The sequence below is a fragment of the Ammodytes marinus genome (genome assembly GCF_949987685.1).
Source record: "Ammodytes marinus genome assembly, contig: scaffold_35, whole genome shotgun sequence".
NCBI lineage: Eukaryota > Metazoa > Chordata > Actinopteri > Uranoscopiformes > Ammodytidae > Ammodytes > Ammodytes marinus.
The window spans coordinates 277,679-296,442 of record NW_027648595.1 but is presented as its reverse complement, the minus strand read 5'-3'; the positions used below and the strand labels follow the sequence as shown (position 1 = coordinate 296,442).

Below are 18,764 nucleotides of genomic sequence, written 5' to 3'. Positions count from 1 at the left end.
GTATAAATGTGCAAAAAAAATTAAAATCGGTTCATCCTAGCCTGAGAAAAAGCAGAAAGAGTGTTTTTTTTAACCCTATATTTCTCTTTCTCGTGACATCACAGAAAGAGAAATATAGGGTTAAAAAAAACGTACTTTGTAAATATTACTGTGATGTCACAGTAAAAGACATCACAGTAATATTTACAAAGTAAGTTTGTTTGAGACGATGATTCTAGCGGTCAAAAACCGTTTGTCCTTCCTGGGTCAAACAACAGACAAATTACCAAGTGACACACCTTCTATACCTGTGGCCTGGGCAGTAGGGCTGTAGGGCTGTAGGGCAGTGACACCTGGTGGCCAACTCATGACATGACAACATCAATTTAAACCCACAAATGGCTCTTACAGTATTTGTTGATTTATAAAATGACTTGTCTTACAATTGTCTCTGAATAAACACTCTCCCTGGATTCCTAATCACAAACTCTTTCTTTTTTTCTATTCTACATACTAGATCTGATGATAAAAATAATCTAGTTAGGATGCAGTATGCTACAATTGGGACGTATTTTTACTTATTTATTTCATCCTAACATTGCTCCTTGATCTTGCCTCTTGCTTTTATATCTGTCGCATCCCCGTTTGTTTTCATATGGAGGCTTCGTCGATGTGACGTCACTTCACGTGCGCACCGGATTGTGGGTCAGAATCGCCCAAATAGGATGCAGTTTTCAACACTAACAATCTTGGCCGCATGTAGTAGGACATCCGGGTCTTTCTAACCATACTAAATCTGGCCACAAGAATCAGGACATCCTAAATCTTTTTTCTACATACTATAGTAGAAAGTATGCGATTCGTAACGCAACCCCTGTGTTCTGAATCGCATACTATCGGCTATTTAGTTTGGTAGAAAAAAGATTTAGGATGTCCCGATTCTTGTGTGTATGTCCCAATAGTATGCCTACTGCATCCTAACTAGATTATTTTTATCGTCGGATGTAGAATAGAAAAAAGAAAGAGTATGCGATTCGGAACGCAACCAGGGTCTGCTTGTTCAACCCATCTTACTGTCTGGCCCTTAAGTTTATACTTCTTCCTACTCCTTTTCCGGCATATCAATTCAATATGTTATTTGTTTATTTTTTGTTTATTTTTTGTTTATTTTTTTGTTTATTTTTATTTGTGAAATAATTTGAACATATTTTTTTATTGTATTTTCATGCTTTTAACTTTTTTCTTTTTTTTGATATGTCTGAAATAAAACTGAATCAATCAATCAATCAATCAATCAATCAATCAATCAAAAACCCCTCCACAGGTGTGCAGTCGCTTCACTCTGCCACCGGGGGAGTATCTGATCATCCCCTCCACCTTCGAGCCCAACAACAACGGAGACTTCTGTGTGCGCGTCTTCTCCGAGAAACAGGCCGACTTCCAGTGAGCGCATTACAAATTTAACTGTGTGTGTGTGTGTGTGTGTGTGTGTGTGTGTGTGTGTGTGTGTGTGTGTGTGTGTGTGTGTGTGTGTGTGTGTGTGTGTGTGTGTGTGTGTGTGTGTGTGTGTGTGTGTGTGTGTGTGTGTGTGTGTGTGTGTGTGTGTGTGTGTGTGTGTGTGTGTGTGTGTGTGTGTGTGTGTGTGTGTGTGTGTGTGTGTGTGTGTGTGTGTGTGTGAAGCAGGCCCATTTGTTAAAGGTATAGTCAGTGATTCTGGAGAACGCTTGTTGTCAAAATCACTTTTTGTCTAAATCAGTGAATATCTCCTCATGATCCGCTACCTGTCTGTACTGTGTGAATATCTCCTCATGATCCACTACCTGTCTGTACTGTGTGTGCCTTGTAAAAAAAATCCAGTGTTAATACCCAGCCTAGGCTCTGTAAACGGGCATGTTGCTATAGCTACAGTGGACCCCTTTGTTTATATACCAGTTAGATAAAAATTATTATAAAATATAAGTGTGTGATTCCTCTGCCTACCACTAGAGGGAGCGTGGCACCACTGAGTATCAATGCTGTTTGTGATATTAGATTACATTAACCTATGGACCTAGTATTGATGTTAAGAGCCATACTGGACTCATACTGCCTCTTGTGTTGTAATATTAATGAATTGTTTTGTGTGTGTGTCTGTCTGTCTGTCTGTCTGTCTGTCTGTCTGTCTGTCTGTCTGTGTGTCTGTCTGTCTGTGTGTCTGTCTGTCTGTGTCCTTGCAGAGAGCTGGAAGACCCCATTGAGTCCAGAGTGGAGAAGGTGAGACCGTGTTCATATTTTTCATATTTTATTTAAAGCAGAAATTCTAGTTTGTCATTAAGAGTTTGTGTTTACAGTTTGGGTTGTGTTCCTGGATCTGTTAATATGAACTAGTTGTGACCTTTACTGCTCTGGCATGTTGATGTAACAGATACTATCTGATGAATGGTCTGCTGTTAAGGTTATTATGGTGACTGTATCAGGCTTTTAGTTCATGAAATGCACACACACACACACACACGCACGCACGCACGCACACACACGCGCGTGCAAAAGTGCTATAAGGAACTTTTCTTTCTTTCAAAGGTTTTTTTATTGAATGTTAATAACAACAAAATTGTAGCACAGCGAGTACACATTTTTTCCCCCTTTTTCTCCCGAACATACCCCACCCACATCCCACCCTCACACCCAACAACACAAAACACACACCACAAGAAACAAAAACAAACAATCAAAATGAAAAAAAAAATGAAAAAAAAAAAAGAACACAAAGAAATAAAATTGAATCAAATAAAAAAGGGGAGGGGGAAGCTACTCTTCAATTAATGTGGTCGGTTTCTTAAAATAGTCTAGGAAGGGGCGCCATATTTTATGAAATTTAGTCTCAGATCCCTGGGTAGTGCAACAAATTTTTTCCAGATTCATACATGACATAATGTCTCTAATCCAATGTGAGTGGGAAGGAGGAGCAGGATCTTTCCACTTGAGTAGGATAGTCCTGCGAGCGAGTAATGAGGTGAAGGCCAGTACTCTCAGCTTCACTTTGGGTAGGCCCGAATTTGGTGCAATGCCAAAAATTGCAGTGAAAGGGTTCGGCTTAATTTGATGCTGAAGTACTTCAGAAATTGTATGAAAAACTGATGTCCAGAACTGAGTCAAGGTGGGACACAACCAGTACATGTGAAAGAGTGATGCCGGTGCACTCTTACAGCTATCACAGGTCGGGTCTACATCGGGGAACATACGAGCTAATTTGGTTTTAGATATGTGGATACGATGTACTACTTTAAATTGCACAAGAGCATGTCGGGCGCACATGGAAGTAGAGTGTATCCGATCCAGGACTGAATCCCACATGTGATCTGTGAAGGCAGAACCTAGGTCCTGCTCCCACAGGGTTCTTATAGCTGCCAATGAGGGGCTATGCAACTTCGAAATAAGGTTGAAAAACACAGAAATTGAGCCTTTTAATGTGGGGTTTACAGAAAGAAACAAATCAACATGATTGGCTGGCGGTTTATAAGGGAATTGGGGAATTAACTTCTGCGTAAAATGCCTGATTTGCAGAAATCGGAAAAAATGTGTCTTTTCGATACCAAAATGTTTTGTCAATTGGGAAAAACTAGCAAATAGATCATTAATAAATAAATCACCGATGCATTTTAAGCCTTTTTTATGCCAGATCTTGAATGCACCATCCACCGTCGAGGGGATAAATAAATGATTAGCTGCAATTGGGCTGAAAAGTGAAAAATTCTGCATTCCAAAATTCTTCCCAAATTGGGTCCAGATTCGAAGGGAGTGCTTAATCACGGGACTACTGTTGGGAATAGCCGAAGAGAGTGGAAGTGCAGCGCTTAAGAGGGCAGATAGAGACAATGGGCTAACAGCGCTGGACTCCATTGTTACCCATACTGGGGCTGAGTCGTCAAGGTGAAAATGCACCCAATACACTAAAGAACGGATATTAGCAGCCCAGTAATAGTATTGGAAATTAGGGAGGGCCATTCCACCTGTTTGTTTTGGTCTTTGAAGAAATGCTTTCCTTAACCGAGGGTGTTTACCATTCCAAATATAATTTATCATTAAAGAGTCAAGGGCCTGAAAAAAGGATTTGGGGAGAAAGATGGGGAGACATTGGAATAGATATAGGAACTTTGGGAGTAATGTCATTTTAATTGAATTTATTCTACCTATGAGAGAGAAAGCCAGAGGAGACCACTTCGATAATATTTGCTTCGCCTGATCCAATAATTTGAGGAAGTTCGATTTAAATAGGTTTTTAAAATTCCTGGTGAAACATACCCCAAGGTAACTCAGATGGTCTGTCACCACTTTGAGTGGGAGAGCTGTATAATCAAGTTTAAGAGCTTCTTTATTAATCGGAAAGAGTTCGCTCTTACTCAAGTTAAGTTTATAGCCAGAAAACTGACTAAAGACCTCCAACACAGAAAGTGCCTCCGGTAAAGAGGTGGCTGGCTTGGCGACAAACAAAAGTAAGTCATCGGCGTATAATGATACCTTATGTTCAATTCCTCCTCTCCATATCCCCTGAATCTGTTTGTTACCTCTGATGGCAATCGCAAGTGGTTCGATTGCAATAGCAAAAAGGAGTGGGCTCAAAGGACAACCCTGCCGGGTCCCACGGTGCAGATCAAAACTACTTGAGTAACAGCTGTTTGTTAATACTGAGGCAGAAGGGCATGCATATAATAATTTAACCCAAGAAGTGAAAACAGGACCCAAACCGAATTTCTCAAGAGTGAAAAACAAATAATTCCATTCTACTCTATCAAATGCTTTTTCAGCATCCATAGAAGCGAGGCATTCTGATTCAATATTTCTGGGGGAATATAAGATGTTCATTAGCCGGCGGATATTATAAAATGATTGGCGTCCCTTTATAAACCCAGTTTGGTCGGGGGATATGATAGAGGGGAGAACATCCTCCAATCTGTGGGCGAGAATTTTAGCAAGTATCTTCACATCCGTATTTAATAGTGAAATTGGTCGGTATGATGCACAATCTAGAGGATCTTTATCCTTTTTTAACAACAGGGAAATACAGGCCTGGTAGAACGAAGGCGGGAGTTTACCTGAGTCAAATGAGTCTGAGAATACTGAACATAAAAAAGGCGATAATTCGGCTGAAAATTTCTTAAAAAAGTCAGATGGAAGTCCGTCTGGACCAGGAGATTTGCCTGATTGCATAGATGTTATTGCTGCAATAATTTCCCTCTGAGTAATAGGTGCCTCAAGGCTATGTCTCAGGTCTTGAGAAAGGGAAGGCATGTTTAGGTTACTGAAAAAGGTTTCCATCACCGCTGCGTCTACTGTACAGTCAGAACTATACAAATTTGAATAGAATGTTATGAACTTTTCGTTTATCGATTTCTGATCTGATGTTGTACACCCACTGTCTGTCCTTATTCCAGGGATGAGTTGCTTCGCTCTAAATCCGCGCAGTTGATTGGCCAGTTGTTTACCAATCTTGTCACCATGTTCGTAAAAAGTACTTCTGCTCCTAAGCAACTGGTCAGCAACCTGACGAGAGGAAAGAAGGTTGAATTCTGTCTGAAGTTTTAAACGTTCTTTGTAAAGTTCAGATGAAGGTGAATTAGCATATTGTCTGTCTATGTTCAGAATCTGATCAGCTATTTCAGTTTGTTTCTGTTTTGTACACTTATTTTTGTATGCTGCAAATGATATAATTACACCTCTCAAATAGGCTTTCAGGGCTTCCCAAATTGTTGCATTGGACACATCTGGTGTTTTATTTATACTCAAAAAAGTTTTAATGTGTGAAAGAAAACTCTCATCAGTGAGCAACAATGGATCCAGTCTCCATTGCCTTCTTGTATACTCAACGTCAGGGAAAGCCAGTTGAAGGAGCAGAGGAGCGTGATCAGAGATCACAATACTTTCATAACTGCATGACTTAAGGTCTGACATCAATGAATTATCAACAAAAAAATTATCAATTCGGGTGTAAGTGTGGTGGACATGTGAAAAGAATGAATATTCTCTTCCTGTGGGGTATAAAAACCTGTATGGATCAGAGAGGCTATAATCAGCAAGAAATGATTTGATATAACCTGCAGATCTGCTAAGAGTGGCAGGTTTGGGGGAAGAGCGATCTAAGACTGGATCTAGATAACAATTAAAATCCCCACCAAGAATAAGAGAATGGGAATTGAGATCGGGGAGTTGAGAAAAAAATCTCTTAAAGAATTCTACATCGTCGACGTTAGGCGCGTAGACGTTGGCCAAGATGACAGACTTATTGTAAAGTTTGCCTGAAACAATAATAAAACGTCCATTTTTGTCTGATATAATGTTTGAGGACTCAAAAGGAATATTACTATCAATAAGGATAGCTGTGCCCCTGGCCTTAGCCCTGAAATTAGAATGAAAAAATTGTCCACGCCAGCATTTACTTAGTCGCCCATGGTCAGAGTCATGTAAGTGGGTTTCTTGAAGGAAAACTATTCCAGCCCTGAGCCGTTTTAGGTGGGTTAAGACCTTACCCCTTTTCACTTGGTGATTAAGCCCCTTGACATTCCAACTAATTAAATTAAGATTGCCCTTCATCTAGCTCAGTTATAGTGAGAGTAAAAAGAGTTGCTCCGATAACAAAAAGAGTAGCAAAATACAGAGGAAAAAAAAAGCACACAAAAAAAAGGAAAACACAGATAACTGAAAACACAGCAGGTGCTAACCCACCAGCTAAACCCACAGTTGACACCACCCCATCCCACCCAGAACCCACCCCATGTATTGCTCTAAACAGCAAACCCCGAAAGACCCTTTCATACCAGTCTGGCACAAAAAACAGAACCAAGAACACTGGCGAAACAAAACAAAAAAGTAAACCTCTTAGGTCCATGACTTGTGGAACAAGGGCAGCCTAAAAGCCCACTGCCCTAGGTATCATTTACAAAAATGTGTTCAGATATTAATTTAAGGAAAACATAGCGATTTCTTTACGAAAATAGAAATGGTTGACAATATAGGCCCCGGCTATGAAGATATACACTGAAATGCCAGCTTCACAATGATTTGTGACGTACAAAGCCATAAATTTGAAAGGATCTTTCCATGTCCAAAAACAAAACAGAGGTTGTCAAATTTGCATATACACACAACCTATCTCACATACCGTTACTCTCCCGATCAAACGGCCGGCAGAGACTGGTGTGGTTTCCAAAGCTTATCCAAAGCGCGCCCGGAGCGCATGACGCACAAGCGCAGTGCAAAACATGTACCTCAGCGCCTCTCGATGTATTCCATTGCCTTTTCCGGATCATCAAACACCCGTGGGCTCTGTCCACTGATGAAAATCTTCAGAAGTGCAGGGTAGAGCATTCCAAATTTAATCCTGCGCTCGTGGAGTGCTTTCTTGCAGCGTGAGAAGGCTTCTCGCTTCCTTTGCGTCTCCCTCGAGTAATCCGGGAAAATCATAACTTGTTTACCATTCCACGTCAGGCGTTTCTTTTCCCGTGCTGCTTCCAGAATGGCTTGGCAATCTTTGTATCGTAGCAAGCGCGCCACAATCGTTCGGCCATGATTCTTCTCCCCTGCTTCCAGCCGCGTCCCGATCCTGTGAGCGCGGTCCATCTCGATACCCCCCGGGGTTGGATCAATGCCAAGGGTCGCTGAGATAAACTCGTTCAGGAACGCAGTCACATTGCTCTTTTCAGCCCCCTCCGGTATCCCAACGAATCTGAGGTTGTTGCGTCGGGATCTGTCTTCAGCAGTGGCCAACCTGTCTGTCAGTAGTTGTATGTCCTCTTTAGTGGCTGCCGCCGGTCTTGCCTTTATGTTAGCTTGCTCGTCCTCTAGCTGACTCACTCGGTCTTCCACCTGCGTAATGCGAGAAATGAGGGAGGATAGCTTTGTATCAACGGAACTCATAGACCGACGAATTTCTTTCAGATCTGCCGTTTCTTCCAATATTTTGCTCAGCATCCCGTGAATCTGAGCCATGTCAGGCTGGTCGGGCTCCGTGGCGGTGCTAGCTGTAGCATCTTTGCTAGCTACTACTCCCTTCGTGCACATGTTGAGCTGAGTCTGTGCGGCTGAGCGAAGTTTCCTTTGTTCAATATTACAAGCAGCCGTCGAACTTTTACCTTCTTCTGACATAGTTTAGTTCCACATAACATGTAGAAGAAAAATGCCTATATCTGAACTTATTTTAGGATGTATTAAGGATATTAACCCAAAAGACAGCAGGAGCACACGTTTCAAGCTGCCATCACGTATCCCAGCGTCCCTATAAGGAACTTTTAAATATTTCTGAAACTCTAATTTTTCCTCTGATGATCATAAATTACATGTAACAGCAAACGAGACCATCAGTGCAAAGAATGCTATTTTTATATAGTTTTTCCTTAATGCCTTTGTCATGGGTATACGCTCACCCAGGAACAACAGCTGGCGTGGTAAAAACACTACCACTTTAGTCCAAAGGGGGCGCTAGAATTAACCTTTAAATAAACTTTCCTGTCTTCTTGTTTCAGATTGAGATCGATGAGGACGACGTTGGTGATCGATTCAGAGCTTTGTTTGGTCAGCTGGCAGGAGGGGTGAGACAGACAGACAGACAGACAGACAGAGAGACAGACAGACAGACAGGCAGACAGACAGACAGACAGACAGAGAGACAGACAGACAGACAGACAGACAGACAGACAGACAGACAGACAGACAGACAGACTGACAGGAGGGGTGAGACAGACAGACAGACAGACAGACAGACAGACAGACAGACAGACAGACAGACAGACAGATAGCGGGACAGACAGACAGAGGGACAGAGAGACAGACGGACGGACGGACGGACGGACGGATGGACGGACGGACGGACGGACGGACGGACGGACGGACTGACAGAGAGACAGACGGACAGACAGACAGACAGAAAGAGAGACAGACAGACAGAAACACTCTCACACACACACAGGAGGGGTGAGACAGACAGACAGAGGTACAGACAGACACAGACAGACAGACAGACAGACAGGCAGAAACACTCACACACACACACACACAGGAGGGGTGAGACAGACAGACAGACAGACAGACAGACAGACAGATACACACACACACAGACACACAGACAGACAGACAGACACACACACACACACAGCTGATGTATCCTCTGTGTTTCAGGACTGTGAGATCTCCACCTTCGAGCTCCAGAGGATCCTCAACAAGGTCGTCTGCAAACGTGAGAATGTCTCCGCTTCATTCTCTAACCCTAACCCTTTACCCTCTAAGACTGTCTGAATGGAACATTACACTCATTAAATAACTAATTAAAGTTTTGTATCTTCATTTATTTTCACCCTCAATGTCCCTTTAAAGGTGCAGTCAGTGATTCTGGAGAACGCTTGTTGTCAAAATCACTTTCTGTCAAAATTTGTGAATATCTCCTCATGAGCCACTTTTTAACGATTAATCGCCAACTATTTTGATAATCGATTAATTGTTTTGAGTAATTTTTTAATAAAAAATTCCAAATTCTCTGATTTCAGCTTCTCAAATGTGAATATTTTCTGGTTTCTTTAATCCTATTATGACAGTAAACTGAAATATCTGTGTGTTTTGAACATAACAATACATTTGAGGACGTCAACATGGGCTTTGGAAAACGGATCAACATTTTTCACCATTTTACGGACCAAAACACTAATCGATTAATCGAGAACATAATCGACAGATTAATCGATTATCAAAATAATAGTTAGTTGCAGCCCTACCTGTTTGTACTGTGTGTGTGCTGGGAAAGAAATCCAGTGATAATACACAGCCTAGGCTCTGTAAACTGGAATGTAAACAAAGGAGCCCCTGTAGCTAGTTGCATGCCCGTTTACAGAGCCTAGGCTGTGTATTAACCCTGTGTACTGACTGTCTGTAGTAGTAACCCTGTGTACTGACTGTCTGTATTAACCCTGCTATGTACTGACTGTCAGTAGTGTCAGTAGTAACCCTGCTATGTACTGACTGTCAGTAGTGTCAGTAGTAACCCTGCTATGTACTGACTGTCAGTAGTGTCAGTAGTAACCCTGCTATGTACTGACTGTCAGTAGTGTCAGTAGTAACCCTGCTGTGTACTGACTGTGTGTGTTCCTGTCTGTCTGTAGTAACTGACTGTGTATGTTCCAGGCTCCGACATAAAGACCAACGGCTTCAGCCTCGCCACCTGCCGTAACATGATCAACCTGCTGGATGTATCCTTCCACCTCAGAAAGTAGTGTGTGTGTGTGTGTGTGTGTGTGTGTGTGTGTGTGTGTGTGTGTGTGTGTGTGTGTGTGTGTGTGTGTGTGTGTGTGTGTGTGTGTGTGTGTGTGTGTGTGTGTGTGTGTGTATAGATGTGTGTGTTATTGACGTATCCTTACACCTCAGAAAGTAGTGCCACACATCAGTCACATAGCACTGATTACTCAGATCAGCGAAAAAAAGGTTTCTTTAGTTTTCAATATTAAATTTATTCCGGATAGGGTCCCCCTCCCCCACACCCCTACCCCCCATGGTGTAGTGGTTATAGATGTGTGTGTGTGTGTGTGTGTGTGTGTGTATATATATAGATGTGGGTGTGTGTATAGATGTGTGTCTGTCTGTCTGTCTGTCTGTCTGTCTGTCTGCCTGTCTGTGTGTGTGTCTGCCTGTCTGTCTGTCTTTCTCTCTGTCTGTCTGTCTGTCTGTCCCTCTGCCTGTCTGTCTGTCTGTGTGTCTGTCTGTCTGTCTGCGTGTCTGTCTGTCTGTCTGTCTGTCTGTCTGTCTGTCTGTCTGTCTGTCTGTCTGTCTGTGTGTCTGTCTGAAGGTGTTGAGCTCCTGAACCCGCTCCACAGAAAGACGGCAGTAACAAACTGGGTCTGGTGGAGTTCAAGATTCTCTGGACCAAGATCGAGAAGTTCCTGGTGAGTAGAATGATCTCAACTTAAAAAGTGAAGAGGGTGCTCTGGTGGTGTAGTGGATAGAGCGCGTACCATATTGGCTCCGGCCTTCGTTGCAGTGGTCGCGGGTTCGAATCCGACCCGTGGACCTTTACTGCAGGTCATCCCCCCTTCTCTCTCTCTCTCTCTCTCTCTCTCTCTCTCTCTCTTTCTTTCTCTCTCTCTCTCTCTCTCTCTCTTTCTCTGTCTCTGTCTCCCCATTTCAACTCTGTACTGTCAAAATAAAGCTTGAAAATGACAATAATCTTTAAAAAAAAAAACTGAAGAAACTTTATTTTCAGAGACACTGCTGGCATAAACAGCACTGGTTAATTTATAGTTTTCTGTCTATTTATCTTCCATAACATGTCTTCTTTCATTCTCCCTCTCTCTGTCTCTCTCTATCTCTCTCTCTCTCCCTCTCTCCCTATCTTCCATAACATGTCTTCTTTCATACTAGTATAAATCAAAGGTCCAACATGTACATTCAGGTGTTTATTTGACTAAACCTTGTCTGTTTGCGTCTGTATATTTCTCCTATACAACCATCTTTAACGGACATGATCTCAACATTATTTTTTTTTTCTTCAATACTCTGAACCAAAAATCTCAACTTCTAAAGCACTTACATCAACTAAACTTTCCATAATCATTCTCAGCACTATTCTGAAGGTTATTACTGAAGGATTTGTTCATATGTTGTTCACTGTCTGATTTATGAGACATTTTCTCGGTAAAAACAAATAATAATTTCTGTAAATTGTATGTGTGTGTGTGTCTGTCTGTCTGTCTGTCTGTCTGTCTGTCTGTCTCTGTCTGTCTGTCTGTCTCTCTGTCTGTAGGATCTTTACCGAGCGAAGGACGTGGATAATTCAGGAACCATGAGTTCCGTGGAGATGAGGATCGCGGTGGAGGAAGCTGGTAAACACACACTGTCCTTTCACAATAAAATGCTTTGATTTTACTGCTTTGTTCACATTAGTCATTTTGTTAATAAAAACGACTTCCTCGTGTGTCTGTCTCTCTCTGTCTCCCTCCTCCCTCCCTCTCCCTCCCTCTCTCCCTCCCTCTCTCCCTCCCCCCTCTCCCTCCCTCCCTCTCTCTCTCTCTCTCCCTCCCTCCCTCCCTCCCTCCCTCCCTTCTCCCTCCCTCCCTCCTCCCTCCCCCCCTCTCCCTCTCCCTCCCCCCTCCCTCCCTCCCTCTCTCCCTCTCTCCTCTCTCTCTCTCTCCCTCCCTCCCTCCCTCCCTCTCTCTCCCTCCCTCCCCCCCCTCCCTCCTCCCTCCCTCCCTCCCTCTCTCTCAGGCTTCAGTTTGAACAGTCCTCTCCATCAGGTTCTCGTGGCGCGGTACAGTGAACCAGACCTCACCATCGACTTTGATAACTTCGTCGGATGTTTGGTCAGACTGGAGACCATGTTTGGTGAGCACACACACACACACACACACACACGCACACACGCATACACGCATACACACACACACACACACACACACACACGCATGCACGCACACACACACACACACACTCACACACACACACACACCGTCTATGGTCGGCAGCAACACTTCATCTCAGGAAACTCTCTGCTAAAACATAAAGAGACATAATCTGCCGACCGTCATATAAACATCATACCATTACGTTTGACACCAAAAGATGAATATGAGACAATAGATCAACATTTCTGATACACAACTGAGAAGATATCATTATTTGTAAAGGAACACCACATTTTTAGGTGAGCAAAAGTATTGGAACAGATAGACTTTAAATAAATTAAAGTGAATAAAACGTAGTATTTTGTTGCAAATTCTTCTCTTGCAATAACCGCATCAAGCCTGTGACCCACTGACATCACAAAACGTTTGCATTCTTCTTTTGTGATGCTTTTCCAGGCTTTCACCACAGCCTCATTCATTTGCTGTTTGTGTTAGGGGGTTACTCCCTTCGGTCTCCTTTTTAGCAGGTAACATGCATGCTCTATAGCGTTTAATTCGCCCTTCCACCATCACACCTCTCTCAGTGTCTCTCCGATTTAAAAACCTGGTTTTCCTCCAATTTCCTACAACTCAACTGCAATAAAACTGAGTTTCTTCTCACTGGTACTAAATCCACACTCGCCAAACTCAGCAGCTTCTCTATCCCCATCAATAACACTCCCGTTTTCCCCCGTACCCCCCCTCCCTCAGGTTAAGAGTCTGGGTGTCATCCTCGATAGCACACTGTCTTTTCAATCTCACATAAACACTATCACCCGCACTGCCTATTTCCACCTCCGCAATATCAACCGTCTCCGGCCCTCCCTCACCCCTCACTCCACTGCCATCCTGGTCCACAGTCTAGTCACCTCAAGACTAGACTACTGCAACTCCCTCCTCTTCGGTCTCCCCCAAAAAACCCTCCATCAACTACAACTGGTCCAAAACTCAGCAGCAAGAATCATCCCCAGAACCCCCTCCTCTCACCACATCACCCCTCCTCTCACCACATCACCCCTCCTCCCACCACATCACCCCTCCTCTCACCACATCACCCCTCCTCTCACCACATCACCCCTGGTTTCTATCCCCAGAACCCCCTCCTCTCACCACATCACCCCTCCTCTCACCACATCACCCCTGTCCTACAGCAGCTTCACTGGCTCCCGGTTCACTTCCGCATTCAATTCAAGGTCCTCCTCTATACCTTCAAAGCCATCCATAACATTGCCCCCCCATACCTATACCAAATAGAATTATAAACAGTTTAAAATAAATACACAATATTTTAAACTGTTTATAATTCTATTTGTGTACCTTGCTTTTAAACAGTATGTTATTGAATTATTTGAATGTAAGGCGACCTTGAGAGCTTTTGAAAGGCGCCTCGAAATAAAATGTATTATTATTATTATTATTATTATTAAGTCTGGTGATTGACTTAGCCAGTCTAAAACCCTTTCACTTCTTGCCCCTGACTCGTTTGTTGTGTTTTGGGTCATTATCTTGCTGCATGTTGGAGCATCTTCCAATCAGTTTGGTTGCATCTTTCATTTAAATTGTCAGACAAAATGTTTCTGTAAACTTCTGAGTTCATTTTGCTGTTGCCATCATGTGTTACATCATCAATGAAGAATAATGAGCCCGTCCCAGAAGAAGCCATGCAAGCCCAAGCCATGACATTGCCTCCACCGTGTTTCACAGATGAGCCTGTATGTTTGGGATCATGAGCAGATCCTTTCTTTCTCCAAACTTTCCATCACTTTGGTAAAGGTTCATCTTGACAACAACACAGTAACACATGATGGCAACAGCAAAATGAACTCAGAAGTTTACAGAAACATTCGGTCTGCCAATTTAAGGAAAGATGCAACCAAACTGATTGGAAGATCCTCCATCATGCAGCAAGATAATGATCCAAAAAAACTGCAAAAACAACAAAGGAGTTCATCAGGGGCAAGAAGTGAAAGGTTTTAGACTGGTCAAGTCAATCTCCAGACTTTAACCCTATAGAGCATGCATTTTACCTGCTAAAGAGGAGACCGAAAGGAGTAACCCCCCAAAACAAACAGCAACTGAATGAGGCTGCGGTGAAAGCCTGGAAGAGCATCACAAAAGAAGAATGCAAACGTTTTGTGATGTCAATGGGTCACAGGCTTGATGCAGTTATTGCAAGCAAAGGATTTGTGACAAAATATTAAGTCTTATTCATTTTAATTTATTTAAAGTCTATCTGTTCCAATACTTTTTCTCACCTAAACATGTGGTGTTCCTTTACAAATAATGATATCTTCTCAGTTGTGTATCAGATCCAGATGTGAATACCTGGAAATGAAAGCTGAAATGTTGATCTATTGTCTCATATTCATATTTTGGTGTCAAACACAAATGTTTCCAGTCTACAGCAAAAATAAAGGAATTGGCCTCACTGTTCCGATACTATTGTAGGGGACTGTATATACAGGTACAGTATCTCACAAAAGTGAGTACACCCCTCACATTTCTTCAACTATTTCATTATATCTTTCCATGGGACAACACTGAATAAATGACACTTTGATACAATGTAAAGTAGCGTGTTTACAGCTTATATAACAGTGTAAATTTACTGTCCCCTCAAAATAACTCGACACAGAGCCATTAATGTTTAAACTGCAGGCAACAAAAGTGAGTACACCCCTAAGTGAAAATGTCCAAATTGGGCCCAAAGTGTCAATATTTTGTGTTGCAACCATTATTTTCCAGCACTGCCTTAACCCTCTTGGGCATGGAGTTCACCAGAGCTTCACAGGTTGCCACTGGAATCCTCTTACACCCATTCATGACAGCATCACGGAGCTGGTGGATATTAGAAACCTTGCGCTCCTCCACCTTCCGTTTGAGGATGCCCCAAAGATGCTCAATAGGGTTTAGGTCCAGAGACATGCTTGGCCAGTCCATAACCTTTACCCTGAGCTTCTTTAGCAAGGCAGTGGTCGTCCTGGAGGTGTGTTTGGGGTCGTTATCATGTTGCAATACTTCCCTGCGTCCCAGTTTACGAAGGTTGAGTGCACATGCTCAGCGTCATATCCAGAGGTTGGCTTTGGAAAATAGACGTATGAGTGCTGCCAGTATTGCTGCAGGTCTTGAAGGGGTGGGGGGTCAGCCTGTCAGTACTCAGATCATACGCCACACACTGCATCATACTGGTCTGCATGGCTGTTGTCCCAGAAGGAAGCCTATTCTAAAGATGATGCACAAGAAACCCCACAAAAAGTTTGCTGAAGACAAGCAGACTACGGACATGGATCACTGGAACCATGTCCTGTGGTCTGATGAGACAAAGATACACTTATTTGGTTCAGATGGTGTTAAGTGTATGGGGTGGCAACCAGGTGAGGAGTACAAAGAAAAGTGTGTCTTGCCTAGAGTCAAGCATGGTGGTTGGAGTGTCATGGTCTGGGGCTAAATTAGTGCTGCCAGCACTGGGGAACTACAGTTCATTGAATGCTAACATGTACTGTGACATACTGAAGCAGAGCATGATCCCCTCCTTTCGGGAACTGGGCCGCAGGGCAGTACTGCAATATGATAACGACCCCAAACACACCTCCAAGACGACCACTGCCTTGCTACAGAAGCTGAGGGTAAAGGTGATGGACTGGCCAAACATGTCTCCAAACCCAAACCCTATTGAGCATCTTTGGGGCTTCTTAAAATGGGAGATGGAGGAGCGCAAGGTCTCTAATATCCAACAGCTTTGTGATGCTGTCATGAATGGGTGTAAGAGGATTCCAGTGGCAACCTGTGAAGCTCTGGTGATCTCCATGTGCAAGAGGGTTAAAGCAGTGCTGGAAAACAATGGTTGCAACACAAAATATTGACACTTTGGGCCCAATTTGAACATTTTCGCTTAGGGGTGTACTCACTTTTGTTGCCAGCACTTTAGACAATAATGGCTGTGTGTCGAGTTATTTTGAGGCGACAGTAAATTTACACTGTTATATAAACTGTACACTGACTACTTTACATTATATCAAAGTGTCATTTCTTCAGTGTTGTCCCATGAAAAGATATAATGAAATATTTGAAGAAATGTGAGGGGTGTACTCACTTTTGTGAGATACTGTATATCTTCTTTTTTTTTATACAATTAGGCAAACTTGATTTCTGAAGAAACTGAACATGAATATGTTTTTTTTATTTTGAATGAAGTTTTAAATTATGATGATGATGTATTTGTTTCCATAGATACCTTCGAGGGGATGGACAGAGATAACTCAGGAACTGTTGAGATGAACATGATGGAGGTAGGAAGACTCTCACTCACTCACTCACTCACTCACTCACTCACTCACTCACTCACTCACTCACTCACTCACTCACTCACTCACTCACTTAAGGCCTAATTCCACCGGCTGCCTCTCCGGTCCTTCTCTGCTCCAGCAGGGCAGTGGAGCTGTCAGGTTTTTACTTTAGTCAGTGGGTGAGCGTCCACTAGCTCCTCTGCTCCGTCTCTCTGCTCCGCTGCTGCTCCAGCTCTCCGGTGAAATACACACTGCTTCTATTTCTGCCGGATGCCGGAGCTCACCGCATCAATTCAGCACAGAACACATCGAGATAGACAGGAACACAGGCGCCGACAAAACAATAAAACCTCCGGTTAATTTTCAAAATAAGTTCTTTTACTGGTTCGGATGGGAACAATAACCTTCCGTGCGTTCGTTGTTGTGTAAATACCATTTAGGAGAATCATATTATCAAGAGCGATCGCCCGTCACTTTTATTACCGCGGGAACTCCTCGGTCTCGCGACTCCAGCTGTTCAGCGGAGCCGCGCTGCTTTGAAAACGAAGCCGGTGGGTATTGCCGGACGTGAGCGCACGGAGCAAAACCGTTAGACACCGCACGCGCAGCCAGTGGAATTCCGGGGTCAGTCACACTCAAACTCACACACACACACCATGACAATCTAATCGCTTATTTAAATCCGGTATTAATACACATGCAGCCTAGGCTCTGTAAACTGGCATGTAAACAAAGGACCCACCGTCGCTGGTAGCAACATGCCAATTCACAGAGCCTAGGCTGTGTATTAACATAGGATTTTTCTCAGACAGTACAGGCTGTAATTGGACTATTAACTCTGTAGATCTTTGGTATGGGTTCTAGATGTGATGTAACATTTCTCTTTTCTCTTGCAGTGGCTGAGTGTGTCTATGCTGTGAAGAACCAATGGGCTTGACACACACACACACACACACACACACACACACTCACACACGCACACACACACACACACACACACTCACACACGCACACGCACACACACACACTCACACACACACAATTAGAGACCCCTTACCCCAAGCTTGGCCCCCTAACCCCCCGGCCTGGTCGCTGGCCCTGGCTGTAACCGATAGAGCCTTAATATATAATACAATGTGGTGAACGGGTTTTTGTTTCTGTGTTCAATAGTTTTTTATGAGTGAAGTTTGTTGAGCAGGAGATGTGTGAAGATTCTAGACATTTTAAAGGTTAACCAGGCCTCCATCTAACTTCATCTGAGTCTAACTGAACACTTACACTTGTGTTTTGAGATAGAACTAAGTGACTATGTTGTCAAGGAGCACATTAATGCTGGTGTTAATATTGGAAAAAAAACACGCATAGGAGCTAAAACCTAAGGTTAGGCTGTGTATAAACACTGGATTTTTTTCAGCACACACAGTATGACAAATATTAGATTATCATTATCGTTTACCATCTTTAAAGCTAGGCTAACCCATGGTCTGATTGGTCTGGTGATGCTGCTTCACACTTGATGCCTTATAATATCATTACACTGAAAAGCCTTAATATCAATCTGCCTGATAAACACTGTGCTAGTGAATGACTTAATGTTACAGAATGAATCATAATAAAGATTGAATATATGAGTTCATGTGATCAGAGTTTTTATTTCTCATTCCATTTGGTCCCTTTAATTTCTTTCTCAAATTTTTCAAGATCTTTCTCTCCTTATTCTGGAACGTAACCATGGAGCACAGCGACAGCAACCACTGTGCAAAAAAGAAGAAGAAAAAAATACATTTGTCAAGCAGCAATCGAGTGGTTGAATCAATATACATGTAGGCCTACAGCAGTTCTAAATATTTCCGATTAATTATGGCAGACATCTGAATATTTTAATAAAAAAACTTACTTTGAATCAAAGTGTTATTATTAGACCTGTACTTTCTGTAACATAGAAATAGACCCCATCCTGTGCAACTGATTTGGCTGCTATCATTTAGAGAGTGACAACTCAAGAGATTAAAATTAATATTACAGATTATCCTGAATAAGTCTCAGAACTGATATTAAAATGTGTTGATTATGTAAGATTTAGTAAATCTTTATTTATTCTAAATAA

General features: G+C 42.7%; 1 protein-coding gene across 1 annotated transcript in view; it reads left to right on the top strand.

The window, feature by feature from the left end:
• Window positions 1-18,282, top strand: part of LOC307270291 (calpain-2 catalytic subunit-like) — a gene marked incomplete at its 5' end in the record, with an annotated part of 39,386 nt that extends 21,104 nt beyond the window's left edge. Inside the window, 10 exons of the mRNA XM_080054180.1 lie at window positions 1,304-1,422; window positions 2,196-2,232; window positions 8,475-8,540; window positions 9,127-9,184; window positions 10,123-10,187; window positions 10,809-10,877; window positions 11,735-11,813; window positions 12,196-12,312; window positions 16,602-16,660; window positions 17,554-18,282. Of these exons, the coding sequence (XP_079910306.1) occupies window positions 1,304-1,422; window positions 2,196-2,232; window positions 8,475-8,540; window positions 9,127-9,184; window positions 10,123-10,187; window positions 10,809-10,877; window positions 11,735-11,813; window positions 12,196-12,312; window positions 16,602-16,660; window positions 17,554-17,577 (693 nt within the window). The 3' untranslated portion in view covers window positions 17,578-18,282. The remainder of the gene's footprint in view (window positions 1-1,303; window positions 1,423-2,195; window positions 2,233-8,474; window positions 8,541-9,126; window positions 9,185-10,122; window positions 10,188-10,808; window positions 10,878-11,734; window positions 11,814-12,195; window positions 12,313-16,601; window positions 16,661-17,553) is intronic.
• Between the last annotated feature and the right edge of the window lie 482 nt (window positions 18,283-18,764).